This window comes from Perissodus microlepis, chromosome 1, assembly GCF_051167445.1.
Source record: "Perissodus microlepis isolate ML-2025 ecotype Zambia chromosome 1, ASM5116744v1, whole genome shotgun sequence".
NCBI classification, from domain to species: Eukaryota; Metazoa; Chordata; class Actinopteri; order Cichliformes; family Cichlidae; genus Perissodus; species Perissodus microlepis.
Genome location: NC_140461.1, coordinates 14,294,627 through 14,314,563, shown reverse-complemented (window position 1 = coordinate 14,314,563; position 19,937 = coordinate 14,294,627). Strand labels below are relative to the sequence as shown.

The 19,937-nt window shown below is 38.9% G+C and overlaps 1 protein-coding gene across 5 annotated transcripts in view; it reads right to left on the bottom strand.

Moving 5' to 3' along the window:
* The window catches only part of ush2a (Usher syndrome 2A (autosomal recessive, mild)), a 214,996-nt gene that overhangs the window by 33,554 nt on the left and 161,505 nt on the right, over window positions 1-19,937 (bottom strand). For all 5 annotated transcript variants that reach the window (XM_084931033.1, XM_084931019.1, XM_084931025.1 and 2 more), the window contains 5 exons: window positions 17,070-17,267; window positions 16,753-16,907; window positions 11,208-11,406; window positions 3,774-3,881; window positions 2,481-2,664 (listed from right to left, as the gene is read on the bottom strand). In XM_084931033.1, coding sequence (XP_084787159.1) covers window positions 2,481-2,664; window positions 3,774-3,881; window positions 11,208-11,406; window positions 16,753-16,907; window positions 17,070-17,267 — 844 coding nt within the window. The remainder of the gene's footprint in view (window positions 1-2,480; window positions 2,665-3,773; window positions 3,882-11,207; window positions 11,407-16,752; window positions 16,908-17,069; window positions 17,268-19,937) is intronic.

The window sequence follows — 19,937 nt, the reverse complement described above, 5'->3', positions numbered from 1 at the left end:
CTTTCGGGCTGAAGGAAGAAGAAAGTTGAAAAACCAGAAGGACTGCTAGATACCAAATCCTGAAAATCACAGTGAATCGCAGTTTGTTTCAGTACTCTTCTCCCCAATGTTTCTAGTCACAAATGGAAAACCTCTACTAATGTATATGCAATATGACCAGCCCCCTAAAGTAATATCTTTATTATCTTTATAATATCATCTCAACAATTTTTTTGAGTTAAGCCTACTGAGTTTCATCTTACTAGATTATGAACTTCATAAGAAAATCTGTGCTCTGTATGTTCAGACCAACAGGAAATTTGTCCTCACATGCATTATTTTCTTCATCTTCATCTAGTAAGACAAATGTGCAAATATTTTTTATTAAGTCCACAAGTATTTGTTTGGTTACAGTAGAGATATTTGAAGGAAGTAGCTTATTTTAGCTGATTCCTTATTTGCGAGAGGTCACCACAGCTTTTTACATTCGATGCCTCGATTTCGATTTGATACGCAAGGGGATGTTTTGGGTGACTGGGTAAACTACTACACTATGAAGCCAATTCAGAAATGGATGATAAAAAATAATAAATAAATTGTAAATATCAATAAAAAACTAAAAAATACAAACATAAAGGTTAAAAGTTGTAATAAATGTAATGATTAAACTACATAAACAACAAACTCTATAAAGAAGAAAGGCTAGCAAAGATAGTTTTCAACACTTTAAAGGTTGTCTGTACCATTTTCTATTTATCTGTAATAACTATCATTGTGCTGTTCTTCACATTTGTTATACACCTTTGCTCTCTCGATTTCATTTGTCTTGCTGCCGCTTGCGACCCACTCTCTACTTCTTTTGACAATGACATCATAAGATAGATTTCCCTTTTAAGAGCGTGTGGCTGGTTGGTGCTAAAGCCTACATTAGCTGTGTAAGTGGGCCACCATTTAACATTAAAAGCCTTTAATTTGCTATAAACTCTAGCACACATGTGTTAATAGGCAGCGGGTGTTGGGTTATTGTTCCTGTACAGAGCATTTTAAACAGGAGGCCATTAGTGCCTCTGCACTGGGTTAGAACGCACTCAGGAAAAGGTATTAAAACTACTCATATGTTACTCTCACAGACGCACACACACACACAAAACATAAATAAATGTGGCTCACTGAGACACACCGACTATGCCAAGGAGAGATAGAAAGACAGAGGGACAGAAATCCTGAGAGGAAGAGAGTGAAAAAGAGACTGAGAGTGATGGAGAGGGAGAATTTTATGATGGCATAAGGTTTCAGTGGGAGAATGAAGTTAAACACTTCATCACTGGAAGATATTTACTTAAATGTAAACAGCGCCTTGGGATATCAAAAGTAAAATTGTGTGTGTGTGGAGAAGGTAATCGGTGAGTGAGGCATTTGCATCTGTTTGGCTGTGAATCTGGTTCTGTGTGTGTGTGTGTGTGTGTGTGTCTGTGTGAGTGTGTCCTGCGGGGCCAGCCAGAGGGAATAGGTTAATTCTCTCGTCATCTTAGACACTTCCTGGGCTGCTGAAGCAAAGTGACAGCTAATCAACATTGTCATAAATAATCAATGGCCACTTTGAGCAGTCTCACGCACGTACACACGCACACACACAAAGTCATGTGAGCGTGTGCACTCGCACATGCACACACAAGTCTGTCTGGATAATGGGGCCGGTGCTCCCTGTGTAATTCTTGGCGCAGGGCTAAATTGGGAAAAGAAGGGGAAGAGGAAGGGAATGAGGTAAGAAGGAAAGGATAGGAGGGGAGGGAGGGTGAGAAGGAAGAGAAAGGAATCAGAAGCGAGACAAGCGATGAGAAGCGAAGGGTCGGAGCAGGTATGCCTCCTGGCAGACTATCTGGAATTAAGGAAAATTAAACGTCACACACACATACAGTGCTATCTTCTTTCTCTCTTCTTTCTCTTTCACTCACACATAGAGGAGATTGGAGTACTGCAGGGTGTTATCCCAGGAATTCTATTTGGGGTAAGGAGAAATTGTCTTGGGAGAGAGAAGCTCGAGGAGAAACAGGAGAGTCAAAATAGGAGGGAGTGGAAGGTATCGTTCCCATATTTAAAACAGAACATCCGCACTGGAAAAAAGACATGGATTAATAAAGGTTAAATGAAAATAAACAGATAAACAAAATCAACGCTTCACTGCTGTCTGCAAGCAAAAGCCAGATCTGATTCGTGATTTTAATTTGTGTGCGTGGCAATGTTTGCATCAGTCATTGGCATGTCAAATATTTGCTCATTAAATGACACAAACAGACATGTGCAGAGTGCAGTCCTGAGAGAGGCGTGGATTGGGCGATAGGAATGCTTTTAAATTAGGGTGATCCAAGTATAAAGACACAAACGCAGTGATGATTAATTGTGAAGCTGCATGTCAAGTGTTTTTGTATGTGTGACGTCTACATGGAGACACGTTTTTATATTCCTGGATGTATAAATGAGCGTGAGTTCATCCTCTTTACCTGTGATTTGGCAAGAGTCCAGTGTCCGTAAAATTCCGGTCACGGTGGTCTCCGGTAAAAATAGTTTGACTGTCTCTGTTCAGCCTGTACTGGGAGATGTGTCCATTAGGTTGGGATGGCTCATCCCAGTACAGCTCCACTGCAGATGTGTTTATTACTAGGTGTCTGTGCTTCGACCACACACCTGGAGTATAAAAAAAGAAAAGAAGAACAAATGAGAGCCTCCTTAAATAATTAATTTGCATCTATAATTAGTCAGCAGTCCTACTTCTGTTCCAAAAAAGTAAATGGCATCACTTTGTGTAGAGAAACCAGGCTGTTTATTAAAGCTTATTGTTCGTTAACTAAGGGCACTGTTTGTTTAACAAGTAAAGCACTGAAATGCTATGCACAATATATATGATCAAATTATTAATACTGGAAAAAAGAAAACCCAAACCATGAGAAGAAATGACAGAGAGAAATTACATTAATACAGGATGACATTTGAAAATTTAAGTATTATAATTTCATGACTTAAAATGAGCAACACTGATGGTTCAAAATCTAGTTTTTTATCAGCTTAAATATTTTGTCCATATATTCAGTCCAACTACCAAGATTGGTATATTTAAGATGATGAAAGACTACGTAAGAATGAGACACAAGCATAAGTGCAAGGAAATGTGAGCCCAAAAAACAAGAAATAGTAGCTCCAAATAAAAGAAATAAGGAGACTGGACAAATGTACAACAAACAATAGCTTAAAAAGTGCAGAAAAGAGAAAAAAAAATCAAATTTAAATAGAAAAGAAATAGCAGGAAATCTAAGAGAAGAGATGTGCAATGGATTTCAAGAAGAATCAAGAATCAAATTTAAAAAAAAAATCAAATAAACAACAACAACAAACTTCAACGATATAAAGTGTCCACACTTGATACAATGAAAAAGCCAAAAGCTAAAGGGTTTACGAAATACTGCACAGTGAGGAAGCACAGGGGACAACTAATTAGATGCAGAAATCAGAGCAGAAAAAACAGCATAGATGTAAAGAAGAAATCAAAAAGAGACAAGGTACACTGTAAAAACAAAAATACTAAAAGTCAGAGATACTTCATTTCAGTATTTATTAAAATTATAACAAGCTGTGATATCGTTCTGTGTCAAACAACAAAAAATATCCAACCATTGGGTTGTAAATTAGACATACATTTGAAAAATACATTTGAAATACTAGGATTTGTGTGTGTGTGTGTGTGTGTGTGTGTGTGTGTGTGTGTGTGTGTGCACGTGCACACATGCGTGTGTGTATACCAGCAGGCTTGGCTTGCAGGGTGCATCCTGTGGATGGTAAGCTGGCTCCACATCCCACAGACGTACAGGCCACAAGCACAAAACTATACTCTGTGTATGGCTGCAAACCTGTAACACATAGATATGTGTGAGCATGTGCTAAAATCAATGCCTTAGTAAACCCATGTCCACATTTTTAAACATTTTCCCATTTTAATAAACTGTGCACATTTGCAACAAAAAATGAAATCCACAAATATAAACTGAGAGGGATAAAATGGGTAAGAAGGGAAACAGTAAACTGGAAAACAGGGAGAATGGAACAGGGAAAGAAAAAAGGGAATGCTTGCTCAGATGATATCACTCATTTTCTTCCTGACTGTTTTTTCTCCCTCTCTCTCCCTCTGTTCTTTCCACACTCTCTCAATGGATGGATCCATATCTGTCGGTGTTAAATTATGCATGCCATAACTCAATAATGAAACAACGTAAAGATGGGCAGCCGCGGAACTGACACGGGATAGGACCGGTCCAACGCTGTAATGTCATCAGCTTTTGATCTATGATAATTATGATACCTCTGTATGCGTTTAGGCTACTGTGTCCAGACATGATTTATTTATAGGCACCTGCTATGCAGTCTAAAAGAAATCACATCGCGACTGAGTGGTCCTTTAGCTGCAACCACAGGAAATCAGCTTTTATAATAAGATTTAAAAAGTAGAAGCAAATGTAAAAATCCTCCACGTACCTAAACAAAGTTCTTTTTTCTACTCTTTGGAAACCTGTTTTTCCTTCAGATATATTTCCTGCCTGATTGCTGATGTAAGGTGCGAGTGTGAGGATGAATGCAAATCCTAAGTGTTGACATTGGGGGTTGACTGGATGTTTTATGGTCATTCACTTAGCTGACAGCATACAACAGCTTGCAAATCAAATCCAAAGGAAAATGAAAGAACTAAAATGACTTTATTTCAAAAGGATGACTGCATAATGTAGTGTGCTGAATTCTTTATTTGCACGTTATTTTAGGTGAGGAAGAAATGATTTAATATCATTTGTCATTAAAAGTGTTTTTATAGTAATAAACATCTATACAATTTATTTAGTAATCCCATTTATTACAATATTACAAATGCATTTAGAGTCAGAAATAACCGAATCATAACTTTTTTCATGGAAAGATTTAAAATTTCTTGTAGTAAAAGGAGCGATATGTGTATGATTAATACGAAAGTTCAAAGACAACTCTATAAACTAATGATGCAGATATTCCAATTAAACTACACAAAGATTAAATCTGTAATTTAGTAGAAATAGCATTTAAATAAACATCTTTTTGTTGTGATTTTGTTGATAATCAAAATCTGTCTCCAACTGTGTATATTTGGAGGGTGAGAGAAAGAAAGAGAAACCTTACTGTGTATCCCAGCTGCTGTATGCATTACAATACGATACCCACCCAGTGTTGACTACATACAGGAAAGAAAATGTGCACCAACACACACACACACACACACACACACACACACACACACACACACACACACACACACACACACACAGTGGAAGCCTTCACCGCGTCTTCCTCACGTCTCTTTCTACTACTTACCCTGCTTAACATGCCTCACAGCCTGCCACGCTTAACCCAAGCTCTAATCAATGTGTCTGTGTGCCAATGTTCTCGCAATGTTGCCCTGTGTTTGGGTTAAATAAAGGAAATCTGCCAGCCATACGAAAGAACCAGGGCTGAAGCGTAAGGTTCTGTTACACTATTTAACTGTGCAACTAAGCGTGTGTATCTGCATGTGTGCACTCTACCATAGTAAATGATATCTACGGTGCCAATGATGTCATTTGTCGCAACGCTGAATAAAACGGTAACCTTTTGCTACATTTTTTCACACGCAAACAGATGCGGTCTGCCTACATGAGCTAAAAATTGTAACAATTTACGGCAGACCATGAGGAGAGAACTTTCTGTCGGCGTGGTGCTGGCTTCAGAGGTAACAAAACGTCTCACAAGTTCATCAGAATTCTCAAGTTTTGCCTATTAATTACAGCCTATAATCGTGCCATGAAGGAGTGTGGAGTGATCGGAGAACGTGCTTGTGAAAACGAATGAATCAATTCCACCCTTGAACGTAAACAATTACAAAGTCTAGCATCACTTGACTGTCTTGTTCCTTCTTCCATTTTCTATATAAGGCAAAAATAAGTGCAGATGCACTTGTCATTTCATAGATTTGCATGTGCACATACATTTAAACCTAAAGAAGAACCCCTTTGATGTTTCTTGGTATGTTTTAAATGAGCTATAACTCTGGTCCTGAAGAGGGCAGTGTTGATCTGCTGGAGAAACGATACCATGTCTGCGCATACTGGTGTGTGCGCATACTTGTATGCATGTGTGTGTAGCCATGCATGCGCTCGAGTGCTTGATTATGGAAAGACAGAGGAAGCTTCAATCATTATAGCAGTGATCACTAGGAAGTGAAAAACAGGTGGAGGGGGTCTGGATGCGAGAAGCCAGCGGCTCACTGACAAAGAGTTGTTCCTGTCGTCGTAAGAGTTGGACACACTGGGTGTTTGTGTTTGAAGGAAACGCAGACTAAGAGACGCGGGAAGTAAGATAGAGAGTTGGTGTTCGAGCAAAATGTCAAGGAGAGAGACTGGACGTGTGAAAGAGAGCAAACAAGTGACACAAATGTGAGACTGCTGTTGGGTGTGTGCGTTGCAGTAAAAATAACTGATTGAAAACGGCATTTTATTGACAGGTTGCCATTCTCTGTTTGCATTAGAGAATATGATAGGATGATGGGCGCAGGCCGCAATACCATGCCTGTCACCTGATACAGAGAGAAAGAGAGAGACTGAGAGAGCGGGGGTGGTGGGGATTGAAAAGTGAAAGAGTAGATGCAGAGAAAGTGGAAAAACCAAACAGGAAAATTGCAGAAGAAAGAAATGCAAGGACGGCTGAGAAGGAATTTAAAGGGAGAAAAAGAGAGAGAGCGTGGTGGTACAACAAAACTTGAGACTGGAAAGAAAAACAAATTATCATGGGAAAGAAAAAAGAGGTGATGCAGAGAATGAAAGAAAAGAGAGCGCAAAAGAGAGGAGGGAGAGAAGAGAGCTTTGATAACACCTCTCCTAAATAATTAAGAATTTGACTTCCTGTCTGTGGCTCCCTAATGCAGAGACCGTCTGGGATGGAACAGTGAGATCAGGTTCTCACTCTCTCTGTCACACACACACACACACACACACACACACACACACACACACACACACACACACACACACTCTATCCATCATGGAGTTTTATTGGCATTAATTAACATAGCTTAGACTGAATGTTGAAACATACATTCATTTTGCTTGATTATCTTTTGATTATTGGTTTCAAAGTATGTCTCTTGATCCGAGTCAGTACTCTGACTTTACTTAACGGTGCCTTTCTTTTATTAAGTAAACACCAACAAAAGAAAAACAGAGAAGCAGCATCGAGCCACTCAGCATCTGAATAAATCAACAGTATCTAAAAGAATCTTTCCACAATTTCCCTCATATAATTATTCTTAAGTTCTTGAGAAGGTTATAGTGTGTTGCTGCTAAATGGCTTGATCGAACACTTTCTGCATACTGTAACAATGAGACTTCTGAGACATATTCGGCATTTAAACAAAGGTACTTCGGTGTCTGCGTACTTGTACCTATAGCCCGTACCAGTCACAGAGTGGACTGTGAGGAAAATGCATTAATAAATAAAAGAACATACTCTATTCCCTGCAGTTCTGAATTAATAACGAGCCTACAAAAGACCAATTAAACACATGATTAATGCCATAATCTATATAATTGCAGGCAATAATTCATTGTGAGCTAATGATAGCAATACTTAATATTGATTCACATGGGGTGTCTTTGTACAGTTGTACTTAATTCTCTCTATAAAGTGTCACTTTTTAAAACAGCTCTGGATGCCATTAATGCAAATCTATTTGTTGCTTTTCCTACGGCAAAAAAGGATAAACAAGAAATGGGGGAAGTCGCTTTTTTTCTATAATTTTAATTTCTGTCATCATAGTGGTTTATTAGACTCACAGTGCTGTTATTCAGTGCTCCACTTTATCACGGTGAAGATTTTTCTGCAAGCAAACAAAAAATTCCTAAAATGTCTGATATATATGTGTATTTTAAGCCAAAAGGGTGACGCTTTGGGCAACAAATACATCTCAGAATTTTTATATCTTAATTCAAAAGCAACAGGTAGAAGCAGCTGGAATGAATTTGAACTTGACTGTTTTTTTTTTTTAAAAAGTCTCACATGGAAGTTCATCCTTTCATTTGAGCTTTCATTGATAAATGTACACCTCTCATACCAAAATAATAAGAGAGGGCATTTATGCTCTGAGGAATTCATCAGATCCAGTTACAATCCTGCATAAAAAAAAGATTTAAAATCGTAAGTGTTGTAGCTAAAAACAAAAGCAGTTTCTGTGGTTTCAGTGAGCGTGTGTGTGAGAAAGATCCTGAAGTGTCTGTCTGACAGTGGTGAGATGCAGAGAAGATGAATAATAGCGTATTAAACATTAAGGATGAGGGAATAGCACAGCAATTATTTCTGTTCATATTTCACTGAAAACACTTAGATTCGCCCATCCATCTTTTTATCTGTTTCACTCCTTCCTCTGTTTCTCCTTCACTCCCTTTTAAAACATGTCACTCCTCGGATCCTTTCTCTCTTCTGTCTTCTGTTAATTTTTTTTTCTGTTGAACATCTTTGCCTCAGTCTTCCTTGAACTCACCGTTTCGCTTTTTCTATATTCGTTTTTGCTTAGTTACAAAGTAAAACATTTTAAGCCTGTCTGTTTATGACTGGCTGAAGATTAGTCCATACAGGATAATAAGGACAAAATAAAACAAAACTCAAAGTTTTACACAAGAATAATAATAATAAAAAAGATAATAATAATAATAATACCAAATGAAATATACAAGTTAACCTGAAATATGAACAAATACATGAAAACTATTTTAAAGCTATTTGCAGCCTGAAAAAGCATACATGTTTAGATTCTGTTCAGATTTTTTGGTGGAGATGTCAGAGAGACGATGCTGAGGAAACTATTCAGTATTATAGACAATACATCTCATTCCCTGCACACCACACTGTGGAGTAATATGAAAGAAGGAGTTTGTTTCTACCAGCGACCAACACTTTGTTCAGCTCCTCCTCCTCCTGTAAGAGTCAGTGATATCTGTAACACTGGATATCATTTATCTCACTATCCCTGTTATATCCCCTTCTCGTTATAACAGGCCACTTTATTTTTTCATGTGCAATAATTACTGTTATAACTTTAGCTCATCTGAGTATTTCTAGGATTTTCCCACACAACCATCTCTAGGGTTTTACAGAGAATGATCCGAAAAGAGAAAATATCCAGTCAGCGGCAGTCCTCTGGGTGAAAATGTCGTGTTGATGCCAGAGGTCGGAGGAGAATAGTCAGACAGAGCAAACAGGAAGGTAACACTAACTCAACCACTCATCACAGCCAAAGGATGCAGAAGAGCATCTTTGAACACACAACATGTTGAATCTTGAAGCAGGTGGGCTACAGCAGCAGAAGATCACATCGGGTGGCACTCCTGTCAGCTAAGGACAGGAAACTATAATTCACACGGACTCAAAATTGGACAACAGAGGATGATGTTGTCTGGTGGGGGTCTGGTGAAAACATGAAAGCATAAATCAAGCCTGCCTTGTATCAACTCTTCAGGCTGCTGCTGATGGTGTAATACTGTGGAGGATATTTTGGGCCCCTTAATACCAACTGAGCACAGTTTAAGCGACATAGCATACCTGAGAACTGCTGTTAACTATTTCCATCCACATCCATCCTTTCGGACCACAGTATGCGCTGTTCAGCATGCGCCATGTCACAAAGCTTAAATCACCAAAATCTCTGAGGAATGGTTCTTGTAAAATCTATTCAAGAAATCAGGCAGTTTTTTGATGGGAAAATGAGGGTCACACTAAGTACTAGCCACTGAGTTACATATAATTCTCTATTTTCTATTTATTGAGCAACTCGTGGTCGTGTATAAGGATTATTTTGCAAATAATAAAGTTCTTAGATCTTTAATCTTATCTTCTAACTGCTGTAAAAAACAAAACAAAAAAACACTCCAGTAAATTGCACTGACTTCCTAAAAAATGGATGTGCTCCAAAAGGAGAGCTGCAAAGTTCAGAGATAAAAAGAGAGAGGAATAAAGGAGGAGAGAAAAAGACTGCTCCAGTAGTGATTTTGGCTGAAAGTTTTCCAGTGTCTCACTGGGGGACAGGGGAATTTCACACACACACGCTGGTTGCTTACACTGGCACACGGGGCTGGTACAGTATTACAGCACATTACCATCTCTATTTGGCATTGTTTGCTTTGCTTCGTGCCTACACATACAAACACACATGCACACAACTCCTGACCATACAAGCCAACCACAGGCACCATGGGAATAGTCTATTGGCTACTGGCAAAGCTGATGCCTGGTCTGAATCCAACACAGAGCACAGTAGAGAACTGTGAAGAGAAAATGCCACAGAAATTCAGCTTCAAAAGATGTCATCACTTGACTCCTATACATAAAAATTTAAAAGGGGGTAATGCAATCAGCTTTGAAAGACTCAACATTTTCAGATAGTGCTATTTCAGTCCCAAAATACACTTTACTACATCCACAGTGATGATATTCGATTTGTATTTTCCTTTGTCACTAATATAATCTGTTTTATAAGAGACAGCAAATGTTTTCTTTACAGTGTTTTATACAGATGTTTGTTTTGCGTGTGTGTGTATGTGTGTGTTGTAACTCATGGCAGGAGGCCAACAACACTGCTCCTCCTTGGGGTAGATAAAACAAGACTCACACATCGCCCAGCCCTGACACCATCATATTCATGTACAGATCTGTAGTATGAAGGTAAGTCAACATGTCTGTTTTTCCCTTTTGAGACTTTTTTCATTGAGTCAATCTTTTGGTAGATTTATCTGATTGTTTGTGGATTCACTTGTTCTCTCAACTGTGAAATTACGTGACCCTCATCTTGTGTTGTGATCTTTCTAACCATGTTGTGTTTGATTGTGCTTCTATGTATCGTGTGTTTTTCTTTCTTTTATGTGTATACATGCCAGTATGTTTCTGTTTGTGTAGGCCATTAGGACAGAGAACATGTGGCAGCAATCAGGTGTAAATTCAGTCATTACACAGCTTCTACAAACCGGTACACAAAATAACACACGACAGAGAAGAAGGGACAAGAAGCGTGACAATGGAGGAGAAAGCTGAAGAAAAAGGAAAGTACAATGAAGACTGTAACAAGAAAAAAACCAGGAAGAGAGTATGAATGAACAAGTAAGGAAAAGTGAGGAGAAGGATACGCCATGTCCTACCAGTCACTGTGAAATTTCTGGGTCCATCGATGTGCGTGAATATAGTTCCAACACCGGTCTGGTTCAGGTGGTACCGCTGTATTTTTCCATTTTGAAGAGTAGGTTCAGACCAGTTCACGTGGAGGGAGGAGGGGCTTACAGCTGTTACCACGGGAGGTTGCACGTCCTCTGGGACGCCCTGGACTGTTACTGCCACCACCTAAAAACACACACACGCACGTCACATAAACACAGGTTCAGAAACATACAGACAAAAAAGCCAGAAAAAACACATAGAAAGAAAAACTGAAAAAGTTGCTGAAATATAAAACTATTTTGAAATATTTTACTTCAACTTCAACCAAAAAAGGGTCCTGTTTCTAAGATTCTTAGTCTTTTAATAACAGAGGAAGATCTTTACAAGTAACTTTAATATACAAATGCATTAAGCAAGCAACTTAATAAAAAAATAAAGAAAAAATGAAGAAAACTAGCATGTTTATAGACAGACACAAATGACTGTGTTGTAAATGAAACTACAAAAAATAAATTATTCATAACTTGCATTATAGAAAATAACCAGAATATCAATGACATAGTAGGTCATCCAGTTCAAGATCCATCACAATTTACAGGTTACTGACCCCAGTGACAAATGTGAACTTGACCTTGAGCACAGTTTGACTGAAGACCCAACTAGGTTTCATTCAAATCTGAACAATACTGTAGAAAGAGCAGTGATTCCTGCGAACTGTTACTGGTATGAACTCATGTACAATAAAAGAATATAATTTATATAGTGAAACTGAATAATTTTGACAGAAAGACTTAAAAAATAAAATGTTACTACTTGAACATGAACTTGTTTCCAGAGAAATCTCTCTTTAGAATATAACTCAAATTCTTTTTGGATCTTTGATTTTATTCGAGAGGACAGACAGCAGAGAGCAAACACAAAAGTAGGGAGGAAACGAGGGGCAGACCCAGGGCAGAATCAAACCCAGACTCCTGCAGCCTTCCAGCATATGGGTTGCCTGCTTGACTAAGTGAACTACAGCAGCACCAGAATATTGCTTCCATCCTGAGCCTTTACTCCCCTAATCATTTCCTTTAGCGTTCCAGTATGACAGAGGATCCGACTGGAAGCTGTTCAAGCAATGCAAAGTGTAGGAAATGCAATAATTATAAAGGATGTGCAAAAAGTCTTACTACTGCTCACTGCTACAAAAATAAAACAAATCACTAAACAATCTGTTAATAGGCCAAGTTTAAAAAAAATACTGCTTCTTAGTACAGTAATAAGAGTGACCATTGTATTGTACATTCGTAGTGTAGTATCTGTGAGCTCATGTGAACGCTGAGTGAATGCGGAGACCACAGAATCACAGGGCAATCTGCTGCTAATGGCAACAGGGATATCCTGCCTTAATAGACTGTCACTAGCACTTCCACCACCTGTCCCACACAGTGCTATGCAATTAGAGCACAGCAACTACAACTAAAGAGACACACAAGTGCGTGCACACAGATAAACACACACAGGTGCATGCAGGTGTACACATGTAAACAGACAGAAGTAGAACAAAACAGCAAAGTAAGCAGAGAAGAAGGAGGATGCAGGGGAGGTGTAGTATTAGTCAGAGTGTGCTACAGTCAAGTGTTTGCCAATATTTTCCTTGAATGTAAAAAAAAAAAGAAAACTTAATCTGTGAATGTCACATATCTTTACTGGCAAACAAAAATTAGCACTCAGACTTGACGAGACAGATGGATAATGTGGGATCCCTTCAGGAAGCAGCTAAGTGACCCGTGATGCTAGTTTTTCTTATTAATTACATCTGGGTTATAATCACTGATTTGTATTTTTTATAGTTCACTGAAAGGAGTGATAGATCATACAACTGGCTTGTCTTTTGACTTAGCATTAGGGGGTGTTCCCATTTGAAACGAATATCCACATAGTGGATAAATGATATCTGGTTTCAGAAGTTAGTTTTTGTGTCACTCTTTACAAATTCAAATACATAAAATTACATCAAAAAGCCAACCAGAAGCTAAATTATCAGCTAATAACTAATGGTTTAATTCTTCACATACAGTCAAAATATGTCCCAACATGACTGATCAACAGTGTAGGGCATACAAAGAAGCAGAGATTACAGATTATGCAATAAACCTACTTGGCTAAATGAAAAGAATATTTGTCATTCGTCCCATCTTTTTTCATATTAAAAAGTAGAAACTTGTGAGCCTCAGGAAAATGAGATGGTGAGAAAGAGTAAGGATAAGAAAGCAAAGAGACAACAGCTGGGGGAAACTGAGGACTACAATGTTAAGATCAAGGAAATGACAGGAGACAAATAGCAGCAAGAACAGGACAAAAGGATTTGAAGACAGAGAGGGACCAATCGCTCTTCCTCCCTTTCTAAGTGACCAACCATATTAGATCAGGACCTTCTGTTGTCACAGCAGGTGTGCGTTCCTGAGTGCCTGTGTTTCTCTATCTGTGCCTGTGTGTGTTTGTGTGTATGTGAGGAGGCTGATGCCAGGTAATTGCAGTGGTATATTAGGTTAGCTCAAGTTATCCCATAATTGGGACTGTTTGGCCAATTTTCACTGGTGTACAAACTAATCCAACTCACTCCCTTCCTACCCTCTGCCGCGAGTGTGTGTGCGCTTGTTTGTGTGAACATATGTATGTGTGTGCATGAGGAAGAGAGTTAGACAAAGAGAGCGTGGAAGACTGGGCTTGTAGTCTGATGGTACTTGTATGTATAAAGGGTTCTTAGTAGCTTTCATGCAGGATGATCCAAGGATGAGTTTAAAAAGTTTTATAAAAGGAATTTATAAAACTTCTTGTTAGGGGTCGTTACAGCAGGTCGCTATGAAGGTTTTTGAACTGGCAGAGTTTCAAGTGTTTTCAACTGAAACCAAACCAGCGACCTTTTGCTTGTTAAGATTTAAACTGGCTCCGAAGCTAAAGCAGTGTTAACATAAGGTAAATTTTATACATCACTGATACTGTCTACAGATTTGCACTACAGTCCCCAGTAAGAATTTGAGCTCTTAGTCGTAAACTGTGAGAATTAATTATCTTAGTGGTTACGGAAAGGAAGCATGAAAGCAAAAGTGATTTATCTGTAAAGGTTTTCTACATTTAACTACATGTAAAACATCTCACATCTTCAGTGTGATGCTAAAGTTACTTATTTTGTTTAATTTTTGTGGTTTACTTTTTTATACTTTTACAGGAGAACAATCTAATATCATGCAGACATTTAGATTTTACTGGTATAAAAATGTTGTTTTAAAACAATCATTTATTATTTGTGATTTAAGCCTACATAACTCACAGACAGGAAAAGTACTATAAATAGTGTTTCAGCCTTCCTAATTTTATTTTATTTTTTTTTTAATTTTTATTAGAAAAAGATAACCCTAGTAAATACAAAATGCACTTTTATCCTAACCTTCTCTGCCCATGTAAGTAAGATAAATATAGAAAAGAAGAAAAAACAAAATCACATCACTGTAAGATGCATGGTGGCAGTTTAGCATTATCATCATCCTCCAAGGCCAATGTCCTATTTCATGGCCCAGAACTAAACCAACAATTAAAAAGTCCTTCTCTTTAAGATCTGGACTTCTTTTGTCTCAGCTCAACCTTGCCACCAAATGTAATCGTGCTGACAAACAGAAAGACAAAGAGAACTGAAAGCATGCTTGCAAAAGTGCAAACGAGACAACAGGCAGAAACTGAAATTGTATATTTATGTAATATGTTTATTTTTGTCAGTAGGACAAAAAGGACAAATCTAATGGTTCACAGTCAAAGTCTGCAGTTTTGTGTTGTGTAGCCACTGTTTGATAGGGTTTGACAGGAACTGCTCTGGCTTTAAAAATTTTAATTACCATAAACCTTTACTGGCTATTTACAGTTAGCAGACTAATCATCAATATGCCAACTATTATTTGTTAAGTTCTGTAAGGATACAAGAGCCAACAAATGAACCAGTGAATTAAAAAACATCAGTCCTTAGTAGGAGGTGAATGGCGTTGCATTAGTATTAACAAACTACAATATGTTTTAGTCTGTTTACAGACAGCAGGAAATGCTTGCAACAGTAACATAATTGCCATATATAACCATAAGTTATGTATCCCATGTATCTCTCTGTGACCATTTACCATTCCTCTTGTCCTTTTCCAGTCTTATTTTTCAAAGAAATTAATTTATGATATACTTAAATAAATCAGTATATCACAAATAGGGATTGATATGCCATCAATCCCTCACAAACAATTTAGCCAATTTTTCCTTGATCTTAGCCGCTCCGCTCAATCCACGCCTGCAGCAGCACAGCCATAGGATTTCTCTTTATGTAAGGATGTGCTCGTCACAATAATGAGATGCTAAATTGACTTTAAAAAACCCAGAAAGACATTTTTTAATATGAGCTTTCATCGTCACTAAGCCAGAGAAATTAATTGTTGTGGTGATATCAGCTCACAGCCAGTGAGATAACAGGGAGGGGGAGTTGTGTGAAGGTATTATGGGTACTATCAGAACCATCAGGTAGGCTCAGCAAATCCAGAGCCTTGCATTCAGGGGGAGAGCGGAAACATGGCTAAATAACAGCTTGTTCCTGCAGCAGAACAGAACAGAGTTCAAGCAGTGTAGAAACATCATACAATATAATTTCATAACAACAAAGGTCAGACAGGGCTAGTAAAATATCGCTTGGCAGAACAACTGTGGACTGCACCACCTTCATGATGTAAACAATGATTGCAAATCAGCATCTGACGTGGGTTTAATGAGACGGTAAAAAGACATTCACTGGTCAAACATCAGGTCAGAAGAGTGGTCAACTGCAGGCCATTGCTTTTAGCTAGTTTTTAAAAATTTACCCTAAGTGAAGTTAAGGGTTTAAATGTAAATACACAATTTTCTTAAGAGAAAATACAAAAATGCATATTTGTATTCAGACAGGTGACAAGGACAAGAATAAACCTGCCTGACACTAAGGTAATTTTATTCCATCAATTGCAAGTGCAATGTATGTTCGTGATCAGTCATTGACAACAATTCATTTACATTTCTACTTTCTCTTAAGAAGAAGTAATGCTCTCTCTAAAACTAATTTTCATCATTTTTACAAACATTTAAGTGTTCAAGCAAAATTAAAGAAGTGAACTTAACTACAGTGTAAAGTGGTACTTAGTTCAGTGAAGCTAAGGCCATTTTTAGAGTAGCCATTAGATAATCATACAGTGGAATAATGTCATTTTGAAATGGGGTGCTACAATAGAGTATGGTTTTAGAAAGTGTGTGTATGTGTGCTGCTGTGTGAAAGTAAGAAAATTTTACATGAAAGGTTGGTGGAAGAGAAAAATAGCACTGAGTTGGAACAGACAACAGAATAGAGAGTATTTCCTGTTAAATCAAAGGCACATTCCTTTTTTTTGGCTCAAAATTATATTTATTTTGTTATGATGAAACATGTGATGTTGAAATGTAGCGACTCTAAACCATCACAAGACATCAAACCACACAAATTCTTACCTGGGTACTATCAGTGCAACCAGCCCGGTTACAGACCCTCAGCTGGTAACTGTATTCCTGGAAAGGCCTGATCCCACCAACGTCAGTAAAGCTGTTTTCATCCCCACGGTAACGCTCTTGTCCATCACGCAGTATAACATAGTGGGTAATCTCCCCTGGTGAAGTTTTAAAGATAATTGGGTAACCACTGTTAGATTTTTCTGCCTCTGCATTAATTTAATTACTCAAGCTGAACTCCAAACACAGAGAAAGACTTTTAATCACTGGATCATGATTATAACAACCTAAAGTAGTAATATCCATGCACATATACAAACCATTACTCCGGGCAGGTGCTTGCCATTGCAACTGGATAATATCATCTCTTTCACCTAGGCGGCTCCAGCGGGGTGTTGCCACTCCCCATGGTTTGTCCTCAGCAGTCGTCACTGTTGTAACATTGCTGGAGCCTCGACCAAAGCTGTTCCACCCTCTCACTCTGTACTCATAGGTGGTAAAAGGCTCCAGGTCATTGTCTATTTCCCAGTAAGTGTCAAAAAAACGGGAGGACAGTAAGGGGGCAAGGGAAAGACAAAAATGCATTATTAAAAGTTTATTAATTCCATATAAACCCCTCACCTCTCCATTTTACTTAAAAGTCTCAAAGTGCACCTCTATTATAAAATAAAAAGTGAATGCTTCTCCACTCCATGGTGGTGCGGGCAGCAGCCTAAGCACAGAAACCAAGAGCTCCCTCTCCTCGGCCACCTCCTGAAGCTTGTCTGGGGGACACCGAGGCATTCCTAGGCCAGCCAAGGAAGGACATGTAAAGGAGGCATTATAGTTAGATGGCCGAACCACCTCAACTGGCTCCTTTCGATGTGGAGAAGTAGCCTCTCTCGAAGGACTGCACTCATCACCCTATCTCTAAGGAAGAGGCCGGCCACTCTTCTGCTTGTTTCCACTATTTTGTTCTTTCAGTTATTACCCAAAGCTTGAAGGTGAAGGTAGGAATGTAGACTGACACCTTTGCTTTCATGTTCAGCTCTCATGTCCACATAACTGCTCCAGCCACACCCCACATCTGTCTGTCAATCTCTTTCTCCCCTCTTTCCTCTCTTGTGAAAAAGACGATTAGAAATTATTCTATTTGGGGCAGCAGATCATCCCTGACCCAGAGTGGGCACTCCACCCTTTCCTGTCTGAGGACCTCAGACTTGGAGGTGCTAATTTTCAGAGATGAGATTTTGAGGTCAGAAGCTTTACAGCAGATGATTACATGTAGAAATTCTGTCCATGATGATTATGAAGAGAATCGGTGACAAAGAACAGGCCTGGCAGAGTCCAACTCCCACTAGAAATGGGTCTGACTTAGTGCCATCAATGCGGACTAAGCTTTCATTTTAATTGTACAGGGATTGAATAGCTGTTAACAATAGGCCAGACACCCCATACTCCTGCAGCACTCCTTCCCACAGTCAACCCTGAGGGATGCGGTTGAATGCCTTCTCCAAGTCCACAAAACGTGTAGACTGGATGGGGAAGCTTCCAAGCAAGTTCTAATATTCCTGAAAGGCTAAAGAGCTGGTTAATTGGTCCATGACCAGTACAAAAAGTGCATTGTTCCTCTAGAATCCAAGGTTCAACTAATGGACAAATCCCGGTCAGGCTGAAAAATGTGATCCACACCCTGCGGTCAACCTTCTTAAAGATGGGAATCACCACCATAGTCTGCCAATCCAGAGGCAGTGCCCCAGATCTCCACTTCACTCCAAGCGATGGAGCACTCTCGAGCACCCCAACCACGGACTCCAAGCAAACTCAACTGTCGTTCGGTGCGTAAGTGCAAACAACAGTCAGGAGCAGTTCCCTGGCTATATATAAGCACTATCACCAGTGTGAATGTCAGGCCACGAAGCACTATGACAGACAGGTTATTACAACCCTTTTGCAAAGGTACAGGCACAGTAGTATTTATACATATAGCTGTACTTGCACACATCTGTGCATTACTTTTAGGAGTGTAAATGGTGTCTTGTAAACTACCAGTCTGGGATTCTTGTCTGTACTTCTGGAATAATTAAAATAGAAAAAAATGTACAGATGAAAAAAACAGCAGTGAGGTTTGCCTAGAAATATAATACAATCTGTTTTTCTGTGTTTGATTGTAAGATATTGAAAAGCTAAGTTAATACAAAGCTCTTGTGGATAATACAGCTTACACTTATGTCACCCACTTCACATGTGGAGCTATCTGGGCGTGATCTAACTTCTTTCTTTTTTTCTCCCAGAGAAGTATAGCATGATACTCTGCGCATGAATGCGTGTGTGCATGCGTGTGTGTGCTTGAGAAACATCTGGTGTATGGTGGGTGGCGACAGCTTTATGTGCCTCTGCCCAGATGGTGTCACAGCATCGCCTAGAAACTCTTATCCTAACCACCCCATGCCACATGCACACATACACAGACAAAGTAATGAAAACACATACGCAGAGCTACACTCCAGAGCCACACTAAAATAGTAACTAACTGGATGCAAAAACACATATCATTATGAGGACACAACCACCCACACACACATATCCACAACCACAATTAGTCTTGATTTAACAGACGTAACTACCCAGATAAATAATGTGTGGACAGACTGAAAATCACGACACACACGCCCACAAACACAAACACGTTCCTGCTCCCTTTGGGCTGATAAATAGTAGAGAATGTGAAAATGGCATTTAAACGCCCATCTCTAAGTTTTAATAACACGCAAGTGTACAGCGCAGACAGAGTTACCATGTTAGAGCTATTAACGTGCACTGCAGCAGCTGTCTTGGTGCATGTGTGTGACAGAGGGAGTGTGTGCGGAAGGGCATCTGTCTGTAAAGCCCTTTGATTGTAGCGGCTGACACATTTAGAGTAAATGCAGAACTGGCTTCTGCAGGCTTGCAGTTTCTGTGAACGCCATGTTTTACAGATGGCTGTAACGTTTTACTTATTCTTCATTGTGACTCAGAGAACTGAAGTGGAAGAAAAGTAATAATTTCAATGCAGGGCTGCAAATACTTGATGTTTATAACTAAAACACATTAAGCCTATAGAAAAGTACTGATACTAAAGACTAGTTTACTTAAATTTCTAGGGAACTAGAGGGCGATGTGGCTGACTTTATGCATTCATTTGTCATCTTATATTTGGACCACAATCA